Below are 25,661 nucleotides of genomic sequence, written 5' to 3' on the forward strand. Positions count from 1 at the left end.
AATGGACAGCCAGCTCCTAATCTGCTTTTGGTAATTAAAGATCTCCATCAGTGTCCCATCTAGCAGCCTCTGCCATCTCCCATGCTCCTCTACCCCTCCTCTCCACCTCCAGGATCTTGGGGCTCGTAGCCTGCTCCCTGGGCAGACCTGGATCAGTTTCACTGAGGCTGTTCAGAACCCTATGACCAATCATGAAACCAACAAGAGCCACATGCATTTCAGATGCTTGGGAAATCTGTGAACACTGGAGCCGTAGCTCCCAGAACTAGCATCTCCCGTACTGCCCTCTGATAGGCAGGTGCTGTCTTCTGGCTGCCGGAGGAAGTTTCTAAGCCCTGGCAATAAACACCTATCCCCCCACTCTGGGACCTCCAATTTTTCCCCCTTCAGTAAATGCTGCTCATGCAGAAGCCTGAGTAGCCAGAATGGTCTTGTAGCATGCACTGAAACCCAACAAATCCTGGCTTCACCACCCCAACAGGGGAACCATACTGCAGAGTGGAGACGCCTCTGCTGAGAATCAAGTTCTAAGTGTCAGGAAAATCTTGCAGGTGCTCCTTGGCCACAAGCTCTGGGATGAAGGCCATGGTGAACAACTTCACTCTTCTGGCACAATGGGGCTCTCTACAAATAAGGGTGAAGCTCATCTCCGTGGGAGACACGGCATTCTCGGGGGGTGGCCTGGGGATGGAGCAATTAACTTCTCCAGGAACTAAGGACCATCCCAAACCTCCCCACCTCCCGCTCCAATCGCCAGGCACAATTCTTTGACTTGCCATCTCTGACATTAACACGTATATTTTAGAAAACAAAACCTAAAACTCTACTGCACTGGATACGCCCCTCCCCCAGAGAGAGGATGAGAGAACGAACACATGACAGATGTTGGTCACATTGCTGAATGCCTGACTGGAAGCGCTCAGATACTGGAAAGTGGTATAAGAACCTATACAGCAAGGCAGGAGAGGAGAGTCACCACTGGCTTCAGAAACGCTGCACGCAGCAATAAAGCAGCCGAGGTAATCCCTGGGTTAGAACTCCAAGACTGCCTGTAAGAGCGAGGGCTGGGGCCAACCAAGGCACCGGAGCAGTGTCCCAAGGCACGGATGTTCAGCGTCTGGCAGTCAAATTACAAAGGAGCAGCAGCCCAGCCCAACAGATAAGGCAATGAAGAGGGACTCTGGTTCCACTCCCAGCTCTGCTGTGTGGCCTTGGGCAAGTTCTCTGTGGTTCTGTTCCCCTCCCACCCTGTGTCTGTCTTGTCTAGACTGTGAGCCTATCAGAATGGGGCCCAGACCTCAGCTGTGTGGGGTCCCTAGGTGCCAACATAATAAACCCGACAGCTTCTGTTGCTGTCTAATGATCTGAAAGACGGACTCCTATCCACACTCTCCTAGGCACCGGGAAATCTGAATTTGGGGTGAAGAAAGAGAGATCAGGAGGGATTTTGGGGAGGTTGGAGAACCCAGATAGACATTTATGCCCCTTCCCCTGGATAGCCCTGTGAATAAGCTCATATTATAATTATAATACCTGACACTTGGATAACACCTGTCACCAGAAGAACTTAGAGTGCTTTACAAACATTAAGTAATTAAGACAACACACTGTTAAAAAGGGATAAATATAGGGATTAGTTCTCCTGCAGCCACGTCTGGAGCGGAACACAGTGGCTCTTTTAACAGCTCATAGCAACACTACACAACAGGTCTGGAGATGAAGAAGAATACTGTAGTCTAATTAAAACTGCAGGAGGCTTTTAGGTAGAATCATAGAATATCGGGGTTGGAAGAGACCTCAGGAGATCATCTAGTCCAACCCCCTGCTCAAAGCAGGACCAATCCCCAGACATATTTTTGCTCCAGATCCCTATAATAGCCCCCCTCAAGGACTGAGCTAACAACCGTGGGTTTAGCAGGCCAATACTCAAACCACTGAGCTATCCCCAGTAGACAGATGAGAAGCCAGTTGAAATTTGGCAAAGACAGCAGAGTCAATACCATTACTCTTAAGAAAAAGCAGCAGACAACAGGTGATCAGGACCTTGGCCTTCTGTCTCCTGGGCACTGCCAGAGGCCCAGGGCCCTCTGAGCCCATGGTGAAATCTGACTGAGTGGGAAGAACAGAATGTCTCCTGCTGATTCACCAATACCATGCCATTCCCAGATGCTTTCTCAAGCAAGTGCTGACCCAGCAGACCCTGCTTGGCCTGGGAGGACAGCACAAGGTTTTCTAGCCTCAGAGAGAGAAATCAGACAAATCCCTGACTGCTTTTGTACCCTCTTGCCTGCAACGGGAATGGTCTTACCAAGTGAATCCTTCACAGCGGGGGTGGGCACCAAGTCCCACGCATTCGAGCTGTTTACACCAGTCGAGTGCAGCTGAGTGTTGACATCACGTTTTTAAAGAGCACTTTGAGCTCTCTCCTGGAGCAATCAGCCCCTGGTACTGTGGGGAAGGAGACGTGTCTAACAACAACACCCCCCCCCCCACACACAAAGTATCAGAGGAAAGGTGCAGAGAAAACAGCTGCTAAGCTCACAGGAAAAGACCAATTACAAACTACAAGTGCAATTGGGGGCAGCCCTGATGAGTCCCTGATGCATTCAGGGATAACGGGCCATGCAAGGTGTCCTGTGCCATCGTTAGACCCCACGTTTCTCTGTGCACAGTGCAGTTATGGTGCTGCAACCGCAAAGCACAGGAGGGATGTTTTCTTTGGAAAGAGGCAAAGGTGGCAGGCACTGGAGACGGAGGCAGGGAGGCTGATCTTGGGGCTAAGTCAATCTAAGGCACTTCCATGGCCCTACTCCAGAGATGGAGGCCATATCAGTACCTGGGCGGAGAGGGGACAGGAAGAGGTGGGATGAAAGGAGGGTTTGATGGGTGGATGGCAAAAGAGTGGTGTGGTGGCTGAGGGGGAAAAGGGATGTTCTGGGGGAGTTAAGTCCTGTTGATAATAAACAATTTTTAGCTCTTTAATTGAGCAGAACATGCATTAATTGAGTGCCATAACCTGGGGATATAATTCCTGCACAAAGATGCTGCAGGAACCTAAGCTGTAGTGTCCTGCGCCCCACAGCGGCTCTCTGTGCTGCCCGCAGAGAGACTGACACCTCAGCACATCCCATGGCAACAGGACTTGTGCCCATTGTTAGAAGAGACAAGAGCTGGAGAACATGGCTTTGTGAAATTCTGATACCACACGCGATGCCACTGCTTAGGGACCAGACCCTGTTTTTGGAGGGGCGGCTCCTTTAAGTTTTCTCCTGTAGGATTCAAAGGTGCCTGAAGAAAGTGTCTGCTATTAATCTGGCACCTCTCCCCTAACTGCCCAGGTCCTTCCAGTTCTACTGCAAACACCCACATAGCTAGCAGAGTTGACCTCGAGGACCGGAAACGTGACTGCCATTCTCATGGGGACAATACATATTTGTGACTTAAATAATAGCAGAGTTCCCATGGCAACTGCTTGTTTATTACGGAAAGACTAAAGGCAACAGCAAATCCTGGTGTCAGCGAGGGAGAATGGGTGTGTACAAAACTCCTGCTTTTCTTCCACTAAGCACACTTGCAGGTGCCAGGCAGGGAGCAGTGACCAAGCGTGTTTCGATGGCTTTGTACCTCCCTTCCCCACCCGCTTCAGCTGAATGCCCCAAACAGAGGCCCATTTCTCCTCCCCAACCCAGGTCTTCATAGACGGCCACAGGACACAACATACACAGTTACCAGGACCCTACACAGATCCCTTACGGAGTTGGGGTGGGGAGGCGGGGGGAATGAGGAATGGCAATTTAGTTAAGCTGCACCCATGATCCCGAACTCCACCCACTGGAGTAAGCGCCACTAACTGTCCCAAAACAGTTGCATGCATCTGTTACGGGCAGCCAAGGCGTTAACGTGGCTTCAGAGTCATCGAAATGAGCACAGGGGTAGCCTGCCCCTCTCTGAGCTTCTGTTTCAGAGGGCAGGACAAAGGGTCACACGCAGGGAAAGTTTCTTCCCAGCCAGGAAGACTAGAATTATTTTTGTGTTAAAAGGAACGTTTCAAGTCCTGGGGCCAGCAGGGAGGTGTTGGATGGACTTGTTCACAATTCAGCTGGTAAACGTGGGTCACATGTAGCATTAATATCGCACGTTTACACAGTGCCCTTTATCCCAAGGTTCACACACCCAGCACTGCCGAAATGCAGCCAGCTCTGGGCCGAGGCTCAGCAGCCGACTGGCACTGAATGCAGAAGTTGGCCAAGGATATGTGGACAAACCCATAACTTCTGAACGTGCCTATAATGCCCACGTAGAGCAGGCTGGACATTGGGTTTTAAACTCTTCCCTGAAAAGCCACATGCTCAGCTAACAGGTCCACGTTGCTGGAATTCACACCCGTGGTTCCACCAAGCCTAAGGATTTCGTTCGTGATGCTTAAACCATTGAGCCATCCCCTCACCCCTCAGCAGTCACAGTGCAAGAACAAGTGACTGCTTCGGGATTGATCACGTTGACAGGTGGGAGCTTGCCCCACTGCTGTAGTATCTGAGCAGCTTGGTCTCTACTGGATCTCCCTCAATGCCCCTGCGAGGCAGGGCAAGGCTATTATCCCTGTTTTACAGATGGAGAGCTGAGACGCAGAGAGACCGAGTGACTTGCTCACGTCACCCAGGGAGTCTGTGGAAGAGCTGGGAATTTAACCCAGGTTTCCAGAGACCCACTGGACCATCCTTCCCCTCGGATCAGCGCAGGGGACTCAAAAATCAACCGACCAACCTAATCCCCATGTGATGTTATTCCACAGCTGCAGCAACTGCCTGGTGTGCTCTGCTGTAAGGCCTTTCCCCGAGTACAAAGCTAGACTCATCGATAGAGGCCTTCCCTTGAGCTATGTAAAATATGATGTGACAAATGTTCACCTCAGTCTGACAGCTGGGATGAGGAGCCACTTCTGCTGGGATATAACAGAGATTTCAGCTTCCAGACTTGCTGCTGCATACACCTGAGCTGCTAAACTACTCAGCTACAGGCAGCAGGTTAATTATGCTCCTGCTGTCAAGGAGGTTTTTCCTTTAATTCACCTTGATGCCAAGGCTTGATCCCAAGTCTCCTGTGCTTTGCTTCAACTCTTGAAAAGCCTGGAGGACTGAGGTTTCTGCGAAGCCTCACAAGAGGCATTTGTCTGCCTTAAGCCAACCGTCTTCCTCTTACTGTCGCCCAAGGGAACAAAAAGCCCCGTAGGAGCAGCCTGAGACGTTAACCTCTCTGGTTTTGCTAGAGAGGCAGGTACATTAATGCCACGATTCCTTTCTGAGCACATCTGCTCAATAGAGGTGGGATTTCATATGGCGGCCGTACTGGTCTTGTGTGCCCTAAGCTTGGGAAGGTGTTGGCTAACACACGTTAACAGCCAGGTAGCAATAAGACATGTTAAACCGGTCCAGTTTGCCAGCTGAACATGTGCTAATGGCATTCTGTCTTGTCTAAAGCAGGCTGTTAGCACGTGTTACCTAGCACCTTCCATACCCTAGCCCAGACGGGGTGCGGCTTTCAATGCATGCTGGTGACATAACTGCAGCTCGTGGCTGGGTGCCTAGGGGATGCCAGGTCTGCACATGGCCTCGCAGTCTGATTATCTGCCAAGGCTGCACTGAAAGGGGCAGGCAGAGCCGAAGGGAAGGGAGTGGGTTAAACACCTGAGCAAGAGGGGCCTGGTGACAGGAGCAGAGAGGGACAGAGTGCTGACGTGTGGGCACCAGAGCGGGGAAAAATCAGAGTGCAAGTGATTCATGCCTCGACTCACTGACCTAGAGAACATCCTTCCCCTGGGCCTCAGCTCCCCATCTGTAAAACAGGGGGAACAATCCTCCCTTCTTCACCCCCTTTGTCCACCTCATCTAATTAGACTGGCAGCTCTGCTCCCTCTCCCTGTGCGCTTGTACAGCGGCCAGCACCTTAGGGGTTGGGGAACTGTCTGCCACATCTGGGGAGGGCAGCTACCATAAGACACGTGGGAAGGAGGCCAGGGGAAGCAGATCCCCAGCAAGATCCAGCCTGCATCAGGGAAAGAAAGGTTGTACACCACATTGGAGATGGTGATTTTGTGGCAACCACAGCACTAGAGCCATGTTGGAGAAGAACAAGGGAAGAAAGTGACAGGATATTAAAGGGGGTAAGGACCCATTTGATATTATTTCTCCCATAAACCACAACAAGCCATAGATCTGTAAGCACGTGAGAAAGGAATAGCACCGCTTGGATCAGTGAAGGGGCCCGGTTTATCAAAGCGGCTTTGTTATTCCTGGGCTGCTTCTTCACTGTTCCTGGTGCCTGAACGGTATTTATGGGAGCTCCTTATTCAAAACAAACTAGCCAGCCTACTGTGAGAGCAACGTCTGACCTGAGCATCCCGGCCTCTCTTCTGAGGTTTCTACAAGCATTTGAAACAGAAAGGTCTTCACTGACAGCAGTGGAATCAGGCCAAACGTAAGAAGGATGTAGTATGTTCGAGTAGGATTTTATTACACTGGTTGCATCTCTCAGACTGAAAACTCTTTGGGGTAAAGTCTTTGTAATGGTTTCTGCACAATATGTACAGATGATGGCAGCACTAAGCAAATACATATCAGTAATTTTGTTTACACTTGTAATTATTTTTTCTGGAGAAAGGCCAATAATTGTACCCAGCACCATGAGGAAGATGATTCCCAGTACCATTTTACAGATGGGGAAACTGAGGCAGTCTGGCTAAGTGCCTGGCTCGCAGACAGAGTCAGTGCCACTGGTTCACAGTCCTGTGCTCGGATCACAGCTCTCTTTCAAGAAACAAATGATGAGTAGCTCATTTGGTCTGATTCCTCTACTTCACTGATGTGTGGCTTTTCACCTCCAGTTTCACATGCACCTTCTACGCACATCAAAAAGAGAGAAATGCTGTTAGGCAAAGCCTTTGGCACTCAGATGGACAGGATGGGTACCCCCATGGAAGCCATCTATATCCTCACTGTGAAAAACATTCAGAAGAGAGAACCCTAAATTCATTAGAGGTCTGATCTCCCTTGCACTGAAACCAAGGAGAGATTTTGCCACTGACTCCAATGGGAGAAGGACCAGAGTCTGCGGGTATGTCTATACCTCAAGGGGGGTGGGGGGAGGACCCACATCCACCTAGGTCAGCAGACTCAGGCTCACGGGGCTCATGCTACAGGTCCAAAGAGAACAGTGTAGAAAGTCCCACGAGGGCTGGAGCCTAGGTTCTGAAACATGAAGAGGGTTTTGGAGCCTGGGCTCCAGCTCCAGCGGGAACGTCCACACAGCTATTTTTAGTCCGGTAGCACAAACCTCATGAGCCCCAGCCTGCTAACCCGGGCTCAGAGACTGGTGGCCGTGGGTTTTGTTTTGTAGGGTAGATGTACCCTAAGGGATCATTTGAAAAGTCATTAGGCCAAATTTGCTCTCAGTTACTCTGGCATAATTCCACGGTAGCCCCATTAGCAGCAACAGAGCCACTCCAGATTTACACTAGCGTAACAAGGTAGAACCCTGCCTGCACTATTTCATTAGGACAAATATAACCTTTTTAGTTCCCGTATCCTATCTGCTACAATCCAGGACAAAACACCTGGTACAAGAATAAGATTCCAGGGTACTGGTTTTAGGCACCCTGGGCTTAATCCAAAACCTGCTAAAGTCAACGGTAAGACTCCCACCAAATTCCATGGGTTTGGGATCAGCTAACCTCTTAAAGGAGGAACATTTTAGTTGAGCTACTCTGAGTCACTTGGTCCATTTGCCAAGACAACCTCCTCTAACCCTTTCCTGGGTGAAAACACAACCGGCCTCTCTTGATCAATTTTGTCTTTAATTAGGAAAATTTCAGTAAGGGCTGGGAGTGCTACCTTAGCCTGGGCCTTAATATGATGTTAGCAAAACCAAACTCCCAAGACTCATTATTAAAAACGCCATTTCCTGCATTAACATTGATGAGATCTAGCCCCAAGCATGAGAGAAAGAGTAGAAAGAACACTTCAAAGTTCCCCTGATTTGGGAGGCTTAATGGCAAGAGGCAGCAGGACGGCGAGAGCAGGCAGTTCTGCTAATCCGCGCTGGAAAGAAACAGAGAGGAATCAACACAACATGGTGGTGCTTTAGTTCCGCAGCATTGGTCAGCCAGTCCACAAAGGAAACCAGCAGCTCGGCTCTCCAAAAGTATCCAATTGTTTTTCACCCAGATGACACTAGGGAAACCAAGTTCTGCTGCTGCTGTGATTAACAGCAGAGCTGGGTGTGACCAAACAGAAGCGGTGGCTTGACACAGCAAAGGCAGCAACTGGGGATTGTCTGCGTACGTGGAAGATGCGAGGGGGACAGGGGACGTGGTACAGAGCTGGAACATGCGCTCTGTGGCCTTGGGAGAGGCGCTTCTGCCCCACACCTACCACATCCAGACACTCGTTCAGAGGGGAAATGGCACAGCACACGTCCTATTTGCTGACGGCCTCAGGGCCAGACTGAGACATGCCCGGGGCCCCATTTCTGGGCAGGACTACCAACTGGGGCCCTGACACCTCCCTGCCACTCACCAGGTAAGGCGGCCCACTGCCCCCAGTATGCTGGGGTGGCTGCAACAGGGCAGGCACGCCCCTTCCTGCCTCAGTTTCTCTTATCTCAGGGCCCTTTGAGAAGTCCACACAGTCCGAACAGGTGTGAGATGATTCCCCTGTTGGGGTTCCACTTTATTAAAGCCAACTAAACATGACAAAGTCTGACCCCTTGGGCTGATGGGATGCCCAGCCCTCCTCCTTGAGACCTGGGGTCTTTGGGAGCTCCTCTCCCTTAGAAGAGCTTCTCTCTCTGAGGACCTCTCTGAAACTGAGCCCTGATGGCTTTTTAGCTGGCCCAGGTGCTTGTTATTCAATTAACTACCCAGAGGGGCTTATTTCTCTTTCATTAGCTCAGCATAGGCAGCCTGGGCCTGGACTCCCCTTGACTACCAGTGACTCCAGCTCCTCTCCTACTCCCTCAGAAGAGGGTTTTATACCACTTCCAAAGCAATATAAGGTAAATTGGAAAAATTCCCCCTTCGGCTGGAATATGAGCGTCCGCGAGGGAAGGTATTCCTGTATAGCTATAGCAGCATAATTACACCAGTATAATTCTGCCGGTAAGTTCCTTTATTCAGCACCTGTTAAGTTTTGCTGGAGAGAGAAAGTGAGTCTTTCATTCTACCTAGTAGGCCACGCTGGAGCCACCACACTAAAGCATAGGAGCATCCAGGCCAGATAAGATCATTGATCCGTCTACTTTATCTGCTTCTGGCAATGATCAATGCTTCAGAGGACGGCAGAAATCCCAAGCTCTTTGTAGGCTGCTATCCCGGGGCTGGGGAGGAGTGTACTTTCCTAGCAGTGCACCTATCAGTTTGTGCTGTGAACCCCTTCTGCACTCCACCGACGCACACGTGCTCCAGGGGAATGAAGGCCGACAGCTTCATTTCACCGAGCCTGAGCCGGTTCGTTCAACCCCTCTCTGAGCTGACTGCCTGGAAACCTTTGTCAACCTGTGTCGCTCTCCAACAGCAGTTACTATCCTGCCCAAACACGAGCAGGTGCAGATGGCTCGGGAGGATCCGCGGAGCCTTTTGCCTCTGGACACTGGGCTAAATCAGCAGAGATTGAACATGGTCCCCGTCTAATGGCTGATCAGCGGGAAGGGCTAAATGAGCTGGTGGGATGGATGGGATGCCGCAGCCTAAGTCTCAGCAGACAGGGGCTACATCACAACCGATCCTTCTACTGGCAGCCTCAGCAGAGGGCTCAAGGATGGAATAGCCCAGCGTTTCTCAACTACCAGTCCGTGGATTGACGCCAGCCCCTGAGAGCTTCCTGACGCAGTTTACGAAGGCAGCAAGCCAGTCCCTGGTATCAGAAAGGCTGAGAAACGCTGGAAGAAACCACAGAGATTTGAATGCCCCTCTCGTCCCTAGCTGCACAGCCCTCAACTTCATCTACGTCTCTTCGGCGTGGAAGAGAGAAGGATACAGGGTCTCAGACAACAGAAGCCAGCCTCTGCCATTTGGAAAAGCAGACATCTCTTATCAGTGAAAGATCCCATTCACCTGCCTCCAACAGCGAGCTCTTCTGCCTGTTATAAATGCAGTGCGCACACCACACGTACAGAGCAGCCACGCCCCGTCTGGCCTCTCACAGTCCTGTAATCAATCGTTATTAGCAATGATTGCAGGGGGTGGGCTGAGATGAGCAGTGCTTTGCCTTGCACACACTAATAACCCCTTGTGGGAGGTGGGGCAGTATCATTATCCCCTAGCTACAGAGGAGGAAACTGAGGCACGGAGCTTGGGGAAAGGATTTGAGTCACACACTGAGCGAATGGCAGAAACCAAGAGCTCCCAGTTCTATGTGCTAATCACTAGGAAACACGCACTGCTGCAGACCATACCGTGCAAGTTAAAGGAATGGAGTCCCCATCACACTCCTTTCCTTCACAGGTCACACTGACCCCAGTCCAGAGCAGGACTGGCCTGCAACAAAACCCTTTCCTTTACTACAGGCACAGGTCAGCCAAATCCCACCACAGCCCAGCTGGCCCAGTCTCTGGATTTAGCCCTAAAACCCTGGAAAATGCAGAAATCCAGCTCAGCCGCTGTGTACACTGAGTGGATGTTTTCAGAGAACTATCCACAATGACGACAAGATCTTTCTTGAGTGATAATAGTTAATTTAGACCCCATCATTTTATATGTATAGTTGGGATTATGTTTTCCAATGTGCATTGCTTTGCATTTATCAACATGGAATTTCATCTGCCGTTTTGTTGCCCAGTCACCCTGTTTCAAGAGGTCCTTTTGTAGCTCTTCGCAGTCTGCCTGGGACATAACTATCTTTAGTAGTTTTGTATCATCTGCAAATTTTGCCACCTCACTGTTTATCCCTTTTTACAGATCATTTATGAATATGTTGATAGGACTGATCCCAGAACAGACCCCTGGGGAACACCACTACTTACCTCTCTCCATTCTGAAAACTGACCACCTAAACCTACCCTTTGTTTCCTATCTTTTAACCAGTTACCAATCCATGAGAGCATCTTCCCTCTTATCCCGTGGCAGCTTACTTTGCGTAAGAGCCTTTGGGAGGGACCTTGCCAAAGACTTTCTGAAAATCTAAGTACACTATATCCACTGGATCCCCTTGGTCCACATGCTTGTTGACCCCCACTCAAAGAATTCTTGTAGATCGGTGAGGCATGATTTCCCTTTACTAAAACCATGTTGACTCTTCCTCAACAAATTATGCTCATCTATATGTCTGACAATATTGTTCTTTATTATAGTTTCAACCAGTTTCCCCGGTACTGAAGTCAGGCTTACAAGCCCGTAATTGCCAGGATCACCTCTGGAGCCCTTCTTAAAAATTGGCATCACATTAGCTATCCTCCAGTCATCTGGTACAGAAGCTGATTTAAATGCTAGGTTACAGACTACAATTAGTAGTTCTGCAATTTCACATTTGAGTTCCTTCAGAACTCTTGGGTGAATACCAATGGGACGCCTCAGCCCCACTGCACCCGACTCACTCCCAGTCCTCTCGAGACAGGAAAACGCAGGGAAGAAATTAACGACTGACCTCTCCCTCTGGCCCAGGTGTAGGAGCGGTTTGTCCCAACGCCCTTCACTTCTTGCACATCTGGCTCAGCATGTCGAGGCCGCAGACGCAGTTCGTTGGCTTTGGTGGTTTTCAAAGGCATGATGTACTTAGGCAGCCCTTTGTAGAACCATGCGCCGGACCTCTTCCAAACCTGTTCGGAGACAGAGACGTATTTACCCATAGGCCAGTGCGTGTTCCTAGCAGGAGCATGTGGGCCCAGAGACTGCCCCATCGACTGTGCTAGGCCAGCATGCTTTGGCTGGCTAGCCCCCACCCAACTGAGACCTGCAGTGACAGAGTAACACCAGTTCCCTGGAGCAAGTTATTGTGTGAACATCAGGACATCCCTGTGGGGATAACACTCATCACTGCCAGAGCGACATTCCTCTCCCCAGTACCTCTTCTGAAGCTCCATCTCTCTCCTCCTAAGACAAACACAAAAGGAAGGAGAGTTCAAAAGGCTCCTCTGGAGCAGACCCAGCACGCTTTGCAAAGATCGTCGGTCAGACCCACTGCAAGAATCCGGTGATCCCCGGGGCGCTCTCTGCAATTGACAACCTCCCCCATGCGGCAGCAATAGATTATCAGAGATTTCAATAAACCAGATAAATTCAAATTAGAAATAGGGCACAACTTTATAACAGCAAGGTCAGGTTAGCTGATTAGCTAGTGCAACCAGCTAGCAGGGGAAGCAGTGGATTCTCTCTCTGGAGGTCTTCAGATCATGGTGGGATGCCTTCCTGGGACATGTGCTTTATTCAAGTAACTCCAGAATTAACAGGATGAAATCCTATGCCCAAAATTTATATCCCTGAGCTCGCTTCCCACCAGGCCAGGAGCAGGACAAACTGCTACCTTTCAGGTGGGCCCAACTTTATTTCCAATGAACCTCCCGTCCCTGCGCCCCATCTCCACTTGTGCTTCCTTGCGGCTAAGTATAACACATGGAAGCCCCTACCAGCCCCTAGTCTGGGATATCCCCTAGCTGTACACATGCTCTCACTAGATAGTCTACTGGTCTCTTGTGGCCTTAAAAATCTATGATAAGACACAAACTTCCTGCAGCAAACGGATCTGAAAGACCCGCTCAGCTCAAACGAGCAAGTTCCATCAGCTTCCAACACAGCTACTTGTGCGCTTAAAGTTGACAATGGGCCAAAGAGTGTTGCTGCATCAGGACCGCTTTGCTTTTGAGAGTTCTAAGGGGCAATGCTAAACTAACCCCAAAATAAAACGGATGTGACCTACCCCACTTTGCCTTGGGGATTAGGAAATAGAAGTAGAATCCCCTGCCCCATAGCTCCTGAGGAATCTCCTTTACTGCTCCCATGGGGAGGAGTGCCTGCACCTCCTGGATAAGAAGTTGCTCGTGAAAAGAGTCCCTGAAGGGGGACGAGGAAAGTGGCGTGGAATGGACGGGAGGAGCAGAATTGGAGAGAATATCCCACTTCTACTGTGTGAAGAACCCAGCGGTCCGATGTTATTTGGGATCAAGCACGGTAGAAGTGGACTAGACGATTCATAAAACAAGGGGAAAGGATCTGGTGTCGTGGCGGGTGCGCCGACCTCGGCCTTGCCCAGACAGGGGATTGGAAGAACTACAACTAAACTAAACTAAACTACGCTATAAAAAGAACACTTGCTCAGCAATGGCCATCACTGGCGGTACGAAGGAACTGAGGAGGGGCTGGGTAGGCAGGGGCATATATTCAGCACCATGAAGGCGCTACTGCAAGGGGTTCCACAGCCGACCCAACCCAACGCGTGCTGCTAAGGGAAAACTTTCCAACGACTGTGCACACAGAGCGCGCACACCTAAATGGAATCGGTATGAGCAATCACTCGAAGAAGAACTTGAAAATACAAGCACAAAGAGAAGAAAGCTCAGCCAACTCAAACGTGCGGCAGGCGTGGAAAGGGCAGTAACTTGTAATCTCTCTCTAATTTAGTTTTTAATAACACCACTGCGATGAAGCAACCATGTTAAACATATTTAACATAAAGCGTGGGGATGCGGAGGAGGTGAGCAGCAGCGAAGAAGAATAAATACTGGAAAATGCAATTTCATTTGAGCCTCCCAGCACACAGAATAATGAACTAACGAGACACGGTGTCCAAGAATAAGTGAATATATTACATCAGATCAAATCCTTAAATATTTCATGCAGAATGTGAATCTTGCAGTTCTGCTTGGGCCTGGTGCAGCTGACGGAGGAAAAAGCCGTACTTGGTGGTTCTTACTGAACTTTTCACCTCGTGTCCTCAAAGCACTTTGGAAGTGTGGGTCTCGGTACAAGCAGAGGTGCAATGGTGGGCACACTTAATTGCACCAGGGATTCTGCAACTTGCATTTTTACAGCAGGGCATAATCAAACAGTGCTTGAAATGCTCGATGATGATAACAGCATTTAGCATTGCTAGAGGACTTTTTGCATGCAGGGAAGAATCAGCATCGTCCCTGTTTCACAGAGGAGGAAACTGAGGCATGGAGAAGTTAAGTGATTTACCTACAATCTGACAGTTGGTTAGAGGCAGAGTGGGGAACAAAGCCCAAGTTTATCAATTCACAGTCCAGTGCCCTCTGCGCTGGTCCATGCTGCCTGTCAGGCTCAGCACTGGGGTTCTGCTATACCAGCTCAGCCCCGGTGTAGTGCTGGTTCTTTTTAGTAAGTCAGTTGCTCTGGCCTCTAACATGCTTGAACGTGAAAATATTTTAGGGCTGAACATGAACCACGAGATCAGTCACCAGTGACTGGCCCGGAAACCCCCTTCCGCAGCGTGACAGACCCTGGGTTGAGCCGTGAGCTGAGCCACTGTGCACCTCCATAAGAAGAGGAGGATTCTGAGAGGGCAGGGGCTGAAGAACTATGGTTCCCAATTCCTTCCCCAGTATAGCAACAGAAACAATAGCAATTAAGCAGTTATGCTCCAGACAGCCAAATCTCCGACACCTCCCCCCACTTGTTAGCTAATAAAGAACACGTTTGTCATTTCACATTGCTCCTACAACATTGTCTCTGCTGATAAACGTAAGAGGGAGTGGAGACTTTGAGGGAGCCAGTACTGAGGACACACTCTCCTGCTGACATAGTGCTGTGCACACCGGGGCTTAGGCTGATAGAACTATGTTGCTCAAGGGTGTGGATTTTTCACACCCCTAAGGGACACAGTTATACCGATGCAAGGCTGTGGTGTAGACCTGGCCTCAGACATGGGCCCAAAGTCAGAGTGGATAAAGTTTCACCCAGCGGAAGCTGAATCTGTGGAAAGTCTCCCCACCTGGCTGCAAAAGAGCAGCACTGCCGCTGAGGTCCAGCCTACGAAGCATGTGCCCCTCACCTGTATTAGGGGTTGTGACCTAACATAAAGCAACAGCCCACAGCCTCTTTCCATGGTGCGTCTACACTACAACTGCAGGCATACCCACACAGCTAGCTTCAATCTAGCTAGCGAGACCACCAGGAGCAGCAAAGCCACGGCAGAAGGGGATTCGGGGAAGCCAGGGACCCTGGGTAATTAATCTGGTGGCTAGCCCACACTCCCATCTGTGCTGAAGAGGTCACTGCTATTGTTATTCAAGCAAGCTAGATCAAAGCTAGCTTGGTTATGTCTACACATGCTGCGATCCCACCTCTGATTGCAGCGTGGGCATATCCTAAACTCTCATGATTTTAGCGTGAGTTTCATCTGATGTTTAAATTAAAGCCCGAACTCCTGGAGTCAGGTGATTATGCAACAACCCCAGCTTTCTTTCTTTCTTTTTTTAAAAAGAAGTTTCTAGTTCTTATAGCTGTAAAAAACAAGTATGAAAATGGAACCTGAGCTCACTCTAGGGTGCCTCCTACAGGCTCAGAGGGCAAATATACAGAACCCCAATTTTCTTTTAAATAAAAAACCCTGATGGTTTCTAAGCCAATCTCCTGATTTTTGAACAGTTGGGGTTGATGATATGGAGTGCTTCCATGTATCTGTTGTGGGAGACAGAAGCACTCTGCTTTTCGCTTTATTCATTCAGCTCTGAATACGCCATGTCGCTATAAAATACCCAACACCAAGGAGAGCCAATACCTTCAGGGAAGGTACAATCCCAAGTGCCCCCACTGAAGTACACACTGAAAGGATCATAGTAAGTAAAGGTGGATCTACACAAGTTTTTGTCCTGTTATAACTAGACTGGCTTAGAAACGGATACAGTGGAATAGATACGACCCGCCCGGTGTGGATTACACCAGTATAAAGGCACTTACACACACACATACACAAAACCTAGTTATAGCAGTACAAAAACCTGTGTTTAGACCAGTCCCAACACAGAATGAAGGCAAGAGAGTTTCCCCACTATTAATTCAATACACTCAGCTGTGTTACTGACAGGCACAATGTCTGAAATAGTCTATGCTCTATATTCTTTTCGAGCCAAGACACATGACGTTTAGCTCTAGTGGCCATGAATCAAACTCATGGACACAGCAAATAGGCCAGCAGTGCAATCGATGAAGATGAAAGAGCAGGACTCTTGATTAATTTTAAATAAAATACACCTACAGTGATGCTTCAAAAAGAAAAGCTATCATATAATCCTTCGGTTTGGGTCTTTTAACTCTGAGCTTTATGCTCTTCAAGGAAAGCAATGTTTACTCTCGCTGGTTACACAAACATTCGGGGTAAACTCCTGGCCCCACTGACGTCTATGAGAGTTTCAGTGGGATCCGGATTTCACCATAGGACTGCTTATCAGAAGAGACGGATAGCAAAACCGTCCAATACATAAGAGCACCTAGCTCTTACATAGCATTTTTTATCCACAGCTCTCAAAGCACTTTACAAAGGAGGGTAAATCTCATCACCATTGTAAAGCTAAGGAAACAGAGGCACAGAGATGGGATGGGACTTCCCAAGGTCACCCAGCCAGAAGGAACAGAACCCAGGCTGCCTGCTTCCAGTCCAGTTCACTATCCTCTGGGCTGCTCTATCTCCCTGTCCCTGAACTCTCAGACTTTGTTTGTGGGCCACAGTATTGTAAGAGAAACGGCTTTGTGTTTCTGTGGGCAGACGCACTAAGGATGAAGCTGATGTTGAACAACATCGGTCCTATCTGGGCTCGGGTAGATCTGCCTCGGGGGAGATTTTGTTCATCCTAAACCAATTAAAATATTGGACAGCAGATTCAGCTGTTCATCATGGAAAACGATTTAAACAGCCATATCTGCGATGAGCCCAGAACATTGATTGTGATTTTATAGCTCTGCTGCTGTTCCCACTGCAGTTGCATCAAGTCCTTGCTCACGTTAGAGGAGGAGAGTTGCAACCAGGTGCTTGGAGACAAACATCTATTTTATCCAAGTCAATTTAGCCTCAGTCGGGAAACTCGGAAGCGACTCGAGGCAGGGAAGCAATCCCAGCCCAGCCAATTCAAGGGGGCTGGGGTGTTACACCTGGACCTGCAAAGGGCTGGAAGAAAGCAAGAAAAGAGGGGAGAGAAGGGTGTGATTGGGTCAGGCTGTGCCTGCAGAAGGGAAGCCATGGGTATGCCCAGCCCTGGCACATTACACAGAACTGTCCAGAGATGGAGTGTGATTACCTAGACTGCTACGACAGCAGGACCATGTGGTGGGGATCCACTCAAAGCCAGGGGCAATGACTCTCCACCCTGGTATCCCAAGGCCAGCACCACTCCCTTCCTCTGTTGGAACAGAACAACTGGCACTAGATTCCTATGTGGTGGGGAAGGGACAAAGAGGAATCCTTGGCTCCTGGTCTCGGCAGCTGCTCCAGCCAGGGAGCACAGAGTTGCTGGGACAGCCAAGCTGCACCCTGCTGATGCAGCCTTCCAAAGGCCACCTACAGTACCCACCAGTGCCAGTACAGGGGTTTGTCAGTAGGTGAAGAGAAGAGCCAGGCTTCCAGACAGGCCATCTCCTGTTAGAGTGCACTGCCTGGTACAGCACAATCACCCTGGGGACGGGGAGGAGGGACCTAGCTGCACTAGAAGAGGGTGTGTCTGTACCTAATATTCTTCTACTCCAAGGAAGGCAGCAACACCTGTGTTCTAGTCCCAGCTCTTATGCAGATTCTTTTGCTGGCCTTGAGCGTCTCTGGGCCTTCTGGCCTCAATTTCTTTATGCATAGAACAGAGATGGCAGTGGTTTCTTAATTAGCATCTGTGGTGCTCTCTGAAGATGCAAAGCCTTATGTAAATGCTAGCTCTTGTATTACACTGCACTGGGATAAATTTATTATTGATGCCCGCGTGTGGGATGTGCCTACACACTCATTTCAATCCAACCTTACGGCCCGGCACCAGGATGATAAGCTACACAAGCAAGCGCTCTTTAGTTTCATTGTTTGCCTTCATCTGCTTTTCCGTAACACAGAGATTTCCAATTCCATTATTTACACCCAGCTGTCTTTACTCCTACCTTAGGCATTGGAGGACAAAGCAAATTGAAGGGCAGCGAAACCGCCATCCTGCCATCGCTTACTGAATAGCAAAATCAATTGTGCCTCTGATCCGAGCACTTGCTACAATGCGGTGGCTGCTGGGCTTCAATTATTCTGCATTGCACCCTCCATCAGGCCTCCTTTCTGTCATGGGTCTGTGAGGGAGGATGTTATTTTAATTCTATACATTCACTCTCAGCCCCCAAAATAGCATCTTACTATTGGGGAACTCTTTGAAATACAAACAGGTGCATGGCACTTGAATTGGATTCAGAGTCACCCAAAATAAACGCTCCTCTGGCAGCGGGGTATTTTGCCAAACACCACCGCGGGAAAGGCATAACCTTCGGCTTTGGCCATTTATAACGAGCCTGGGAGGAGGTGAAATGTGTTCTTCCAGAGCAGCAATCTTCCGCTTATGTGTGGTTTATTGAGATAAACCAAGAGATGCAGCCAGCCTTGAAAACGTCATTTAGCAAAGGGAGGTAAAAAAAAACAGAGGGGGTTGATGAAGGCATAATGGAGCTTTTGTTAGGTTCCTGATGGCGTTTCATTCTCTTTGGGACTGAATGGTTGGGGTTTTTTAAAATTATTTCCCTCTGCCCCCACTTAAGTTGTTTTCGTTATCGCTACGAATGTGGCTGTGTCAATTCAGATGTAAATGTGCATGAACGCTTCCAAGAGGATTTTAATTATGATGATAGCATCACTAATTATTGATATATAAATATATATAGATATAAAGTAAGTGGTAATTCAGGACAGTGCTTGGTAGAACCTGGCAGGATCAGTCAAAGCCAGCCAAACTACAGCGCTAACGGGTCATGCAGGGACTCTGAAAAATAACAGGAAGGAAGGCTGTTCGCCCACCAGGATGGGCATGGAAAGGCACCGTGGCAAGTTGGGGCAGCCTCTCCCCCCCACATCAAGATGGGTATTTCAGGCCAGTTGATAGACAGCCCCGGCCCTGCCCCGGGTGGGAAATCATGAGACCCACAGAACTGTGGGTACAAGGAATCACAAGGCAAAGATTTTCATTCTTACACCAAACTGTCTTCCAGCAACGGAGGACGGCCTCCAGACTGCAGGCAACTCGAGTTGTCACAGCTCAGGCTTCTGGGAACCACACTTACTGCCACAAATGCCCTGATTAGAGCCCTCAAGACCTGGGCCATATTCCACAGATAGCTGTCGCAACAAGTTCCATTAGTTCCTCTGCCAGTGTACCAGCTGTGCATCTGCACTACCCCGGCATCACCGAGAGCGGCTTACTGCTTTACCAACATCTGCCAGGTTAGCAATTGGCCTTGTTACAATCCCCTTGCTGACACCAGTCTGCATGGAAGAGGGAGAGCTGCCCTATCATACCAGGCGAGGGAGATAGCTAGATTACATGCTCATTTGGGGAGAGGAATTTGCTAGAGTGGATCAGTCCATGGGCCTGTCCCGTCCAGTCTCCTGTGTAGGGACTCCTCAGAAGCAGGTTAGATGCAACTCTGGCTAATGCTCCTTGCCAGTTCTGTGATGCTGCACATGGTGCAGGGGTGGAGGGTAAGACTTGCTTCCGGATCCCCACAGTGATGAGCTTGGCCTCTGGAGCATGAGATTGGATTGCCTTTATCTGAGCCTGCATTGCTACAGATGGCACTGTGGGCTGTACACATCATCCAGGTCCCACTTTAAATCCATCTGTAGCCTTGGATGCATCTGTTAGGAAAACCTGCCCAGAAAGAAGAGTGCCTTTATCACAAGTGCTAAGCTACAGTAAACAACACCAGGAAGGGGGGCAGTGGCACCGCTGGGGCTGCTTGTCTGTCACCCAGAGAACAGTCCTAGCCTAATGCAGATCAGATCAACCGCATTTCACAGCCAGGGACACCACCCCTCCCTGTATACTGCAGGGTGGGAACGGGGATTTCACAGCTAATCTTTTGTCAGCAACTGTATCCAGGCTCCATCTAGTTTACCTGCCCATGTTATTGTTCAGCAGCACTGCAGCACTTTCACTCATGGGTGGGTGCGTGCATGCGTGTTATTTCTGCACACAACACTTAGCAAAATAAGCACTGCTGAACATGGTGTTTTGCTTCTGGATGGCTGGGGCACCAGTGCATCAGCCGCAGGCAGAATCCATTAATCACTGCAGCTCTCCAGAAATAAGACACTGGGTCAGAGGAACTTATTCCTTATTGCTATTCAAAGCAGCCTGCTCAGCAGAGGCTTCAAGGAAACAGAGCAATGAGGACTCTGAACAACTGTGTCTGAGATTTCCAAAGGGGCCATGGAGAGTCGGGAACACCTCAATGTAAATACCAGCCTTTGTTATTTGGGCCTTGTTTTTGGTCCAGGCCCATTGGGGAGTTAACTGCAGTTGTGGCAGCACAGATCCCATCTCGCCTGCACTGTGAATGGCTCCAGAGTGCTAAGGGAGGGAGGGAGATAGTGAGACAGAACAGGTACCACTGCAGAACTACCCGGCCTCCTCAGCGGAGCAGGGGGATGCTCTCTAGGCCGAATCAGCAGAGTTAGAGACAGAATGAACCTGTTTTGCTTCTCCATTCCAGCAGCCAGCCAGAGCAGGCTCGTTCTGACAGAACAGGGACGTTTTCCAGGCAGCCAGGGGAGCCTCAAGCTTCTTAGTTCAGATGATTTGACTTGAGGTAAACTGTGCTCCGAGTGTGATTCCAGTAATGCCCAGGACCAAGTGACTTACTGTGAGGTGACCCAACGAGTCAGCAGCAGGACGGGGAACAGAACTGGGGGCACCGACTCCCAGTCTGCTGCTGTCCTTCCCAGATGTCCCGACCCACAAAGTGTCCCCCTCCTCTCCAGCCTCCGTGCCCGCCCACCCGCTTCTGCGAGGGCATTCCCAGTGGCTCACCCTATCACCTGGCTGCTAATTCAAGGGCAGGTATCCAGTACTAGCACTTGGTGAGGCAAACCATCGTGGGTGCACACGAGCCCCAGTACTACTTCTCGCGGCTCTGAGGCAGACTCAAAGTGCAGAGCTGCACAGTCAAAATCACGCTCCTGCTGCACCACTGCCGAAATACCATGCCCACCGCTGGGCCACGAGAGCCATTCTCCTCTGTGTTACTATGGCATGTCTGGGACCAGGTGATGGTTTACAGGAAACTATTTGCCTGCGCTACGCCACAGGTGTAGTGAGGACATGCACCAAGAAGGCACCGCTGGCTTTCTGGATGGATAATTTGGACACTTCCATGTATTATCTTGGAAGCAATCAGCAGCAGAGAGCAAAGCTTCCATTTCCATTAACTTCTCAGTGCCTGCTGCTCAGTTACAGCAAAAAGCCTTCTATGGAACCCACCTCTGTGCACTGGCAAGCATCCATCTGGAATACAGTTTTGGACCCACTGCTAATTCCATAGCTCTGGCCTTCAAACACCATGGGTGCATGAAAGGTCATGTTAATGCTCTTATTCCAGAGCCACTGTTCATAGGCGGATCAAAAGCGGGGCCGAATGTGCAGCCCCCCGGGTTTCCTTCACCCACTGAATCCCAAGGATTTACAGACCTGCCTTGGTGAACCGTGACACAGGCAACAGGTGTGAAAGCTCCAGTGTTGTACACATAGGAAGCAATGCACTGCTGTGCCACATGCGTTAAATTAACACACCTCCACACCCCCAAAACAAACACTCAGCTGACAAACCACCACATGCTGCTAATAAACAAAACTAAGCTTCAGGTCCTTACTGGGCCAGCAACTTTTGTTTAAAAGCAACCAGTTTCCAAGCACATGTCAAGAAAGCTGCAGGATTCTCAATGGGCTGAGCAGGGAGGGAGGTGTGGTGCCAAGGGAAGATGGTGCTATGTTGGGCACTAGCCATTAGGAAAAGGAAGCAGCTTTAGAATGACCTGGAAGCAAAAACCTGCCTTTGTCACCTGAGCCCTCCAATCCCTCACCGTTCATTAGGCAAATGGCTAAGAACGCCCGCCCGTGTTATCACTTGCCCAGCAGCAGGCTTCCGTCCCAGCCTTGCTACGGACACAGGGGGGGGGGTGTATTCCCTTTCCTCTGCAGATTGGGGCACGGGTCATCTGCCGGGATCGACTGGGCATAGCCCACCTAATCGATTTCTTGCCATTGCAGGGGCATCGGTGCCATCTCAGTCTCTCCTGTTCTCTGCTGGGGGCACACACAACAATTTAGTCTCTTGAGGACACGTCTGTAAAATGGGCTGACAGAACCTGCCCACTTTGCCAGGCGGTGGGGCGCTGAGAGTGGACACTGATTGATGCTGGGAAAGCACTTGGCTGAAGGGATTGGCATAAAAGTGCAGAGGCTTATTGTTTTCTCAAGGAAGCATTTTCCTTGAGGGCCTTACTGCAGCCCACTCTGTATATCTTACGCTCCAAGATGTTCCACAAGAGATTTAAAACAAGGGCATTTTCCGTCATCACAGGCTGATAGACGCCGCACTCCCAAGCCCAGCGGCAGAGAGGCACATGCCATCACGCCTCCCAATCCCACCTACATAAATAACCGACTGCTCAGAGAACAGAACTCGGGGTAAATGGTGTGCGTCTCTCGAGCTGCAGCGCACACAAAAACGCCTTGGGAACAGAACGCTGCTAAGCAAGCAATGACAAAGTCCCCTCCTCTGCGCAGATACACACAGCAATCATCGTGCATTTCTAAAAGGGAACAACATGGTAAAAGAATTTATTTTCTCTGCAACCCACCACTCCAGCCTAATGCACTAACGGGCTTTTAATGGCGGGGCAGTGGAGGGAGAAAAGCAGGAAGGGGAACATTTAGAATGCCTGGAGTTAAGGTTTTGTCCTGCTGTCACTTACAGCCAGGACTGGGCTTTATACAAGATCACGGTGATTTACGCAGCGCCTGGGTCAGACTGCCATCAATAGGCTATGCGGCTGCTCCAGAGCTCAGCCCCAAGTCAGGAAAGCGTCTCCACTTTGGGCAAGTAGTTAAACGTGCTCAACTCGCCCTGGGATTTCCGGGAATGTTGTAAGTTAAGCACGTGATTCAACACGGCCCTGCTTTGAACCGCAGGCTTTGCTTGTGCCGGCATTTTCCCACCACTGGGAACTAGGGTTGGAAGTGGAGACCAGCAGCGCCCAGTGAGGAACTCCTGGGGACTGGAAAGGAGGGAGCAGATGCCCAAGCCTGCGGAAGGGACTCAGCTGAGCTGCAGCCCTACCAGTCACTGGGTGTGTGCAAGATCCCTCCCTACATGACCAGTACTGGGCGGTGGCTCTGTCTGAGGCTGGGGAGGGCACACTCAGGTACTGTTGTGATGGACACCGGCGCCACATGGACAATGACACCGGCAGCATCTAGAGCATGGAAGCACATGGCAATTAATGGAGACTCCCTCACTCTGCACACAGAGGCTGCTAAAGGGAAATTTTGTTTGGCAGGGAGAAGAGCCCAGGTTTATAAGATTCAGTAACTTGGCTTCTGTACTATTTAGTCCATAAAGGTTCCCCTCACAGTGGATCCAAATTCCTTCCCCCCTCACTTGTCAGCACAGCACGAGGTTAAGCGCTCCATAAATATCATGCACAGATAGCCGGAGCCGTGGCTCAGAAAATCACTGGCTAACACCAGAGTGTTGATGAGGTGCCGAGAGCCGGCCAGCTTGCTGAAGGCATCACATATGGACTGTGTCTGCTGGGGGCACATCTCCTGAATGCCACAGAGTGGTGTAATAATTACAGGCCACCCACCCTTGGGTCTGCTAACCTGGGAATTGAATGGGGAGTGGTCTGAGCACAGGACTAGAAGCCAGGAGTTCTGATCGCAGTTCTGAGACCAACTCTCCAGGGCCTTCGGCAAGTCAACTAAGTCCCAATGCAGCAAACACTTAAGCATGAGGTTAAAGTTAAACACGTGCTTAAGTCCAGCTGACTCAGTGAGATAAGCACATGCTTAAGTGCATTGCCGAAGCTGCCTTAAGTTCTTTGCCTGCTCTGAACTTGTCAAACAGGGGATCTATTGTTCCCTACCACACCAGGGGACTGTAGAGATTCACTGCTGTTGTAGCTCTCAGCTCAATGATATCACAGCCCCTGAGCCACCTTCTATGACTGGCTCCAGCATTGCACATGCTAGGCACAACCCCAGCACTGCCAACTGCAGGAGCCGGCTTGCCACAGCACCACTCTCACTGCAGTCCCAATAAAGCAGTGAGGAATGACTTATTTTCTGGGCATTAGTTTTTTCCCTAATTGCTTTGCTTTTTGAGGCAGGGGAGGAATATCGCAAAATGGGTTGGCAGCCCAAGGCACTTTTCATCCGTAGATCTCAAAACGCTTTACAAAGGTCAGTATCATCGTCCCCATTTTACAGATGGGGAAACTGAGGCACAGAACAGTGCTGTGATTTGCCAGAGCTCACCCAGCAGCAGCATTGGGAATAGAACCCGGAGCTCCTGAGTCCCCCTCCAGTGCTCTTTGCTGCGTCACTATCTGTTCCCGCACTTTGCTGTCCAAGGTTGCCCAAGCCAGTACTTTTCACTGGCGAGCAACACGAAAAGAAACCGAAGAGACAGAATTCCGGAGGGGGGGAAGGGAGGGAGAGAGAGCAGAAAAGATAAGGCGATTTTACTGCTGGTCTAAGAAGAAAGGTTTCATCAGTTTTCATTAGACAGAGAAGCACTTTGGTTGGAGCTGTGGTTTCAGCTACAGAAAAAGCTCTGAAGGTTATAGTCACCTGGCATGCTGGGTACACAACACTTATTACTGGACATTTTAATGTTCTTTTCTGTCTAGTGATCACGGCTTTTATTATTTTTATATAAAGAATTTTTAAAAAGGCAATTAAACCGAGATGGGAAAAGATACTGCACAAGAAAGAGAGAAAGTAAAGCCAGAGACCGATTTCAGTTCAGCTCCAGCTCCCGGCTCCCTGCAGAACACAAAGCATGCCTTGCCGTACGTTACAAACCTGCACCTGAGTCTGGGGTACAGAACATGTGGATAACTCACTAGCTTGAGAATTACCTCCCTGGAGATCACTAGAGGCTCATCACCCAGCACGGCCTTCCTGTTGTGAACCCAGAATTATACACACAAGGCACCCATGGACACGGAGCAGGAGCTAAATGTGAGCTCGCCAATTACAACCGCACAGAAATCACTTTTCCATTTCAAATCTAGGTACACAGAATTTCGCAGCAGCCAAATGACTGCGAAAAGGGTTTTCTTGGGCCCAGTTAGTTCTGCAATTTGCCACACTGGGGCATCTTCGCCTATCGGACACAGCTCCATGTTTCAAAGTTTCCATCTACACTTTTGGGGGTTAGTTGTTGCAGTTTAGGAGGCCCTGTTCTGATCTGTGCAAACAAGACAACCTCTGGAAGAGCTGTCGGCAGAGACTTTGCACCCCAAACGCCTCACTCAGAGCCAAACAGATTCTAGAGGTGGCTGGGGCGAAGATCCCCCAAGAACTAGATGCAGTTTGATGCTTCTGAAACTGCCATGTAAGCGTCAGCAACTAAGTGGATGTCTATACTGCAAAGAGATGTGCGACTTCCGCACAAATAGACACAGCTAGGCTAGTTTCAATCCAGCTAG

At 49.7% G+C, this 25,661-nt stretch overlaps 1 protein-coding gene across 13 annotated transcripts in view; it reads right to left on the reverse strand.

The window, feature by feature from the left end:
- RPH3AL (rabphilin 3A like (without C2 domains)) overlaps nucleotides 1-25,661 on the reverse strand; it is a 106,899-nt gene that overhangs the window by 33,434 nt on the left and 47,804 nt on the right. For all 13 annotated transcript variants that reach the window (XM_039508379.1, XM_039508380.1, XM_039508378.1 and 10 more), the window contains one exon: nucleotides 11,634-11,805. In XM_039508379.1, the coding sequence (XP_039364313.1) occupies nucleotides 11,634-11,805 (172 nt within the window). The remainder of the gene's footprint in view (nucleotides 1-11,633; nucleotides 11,806-25,661) is intronic.

This window comes from Mauremys reevesii, linkage group 20, assembly GCF_016161935.1.
Source record: "Mauremys reevesii isolate NIE-2019 linkage group 20, ASM1616193v1, whole genome shotgun sequence".
Lineage (NCBI taxonomy): Eukaryota > Metazoa > Chordata > Testudines > Geoemydidae > Mauremys > Mauremys reevesii.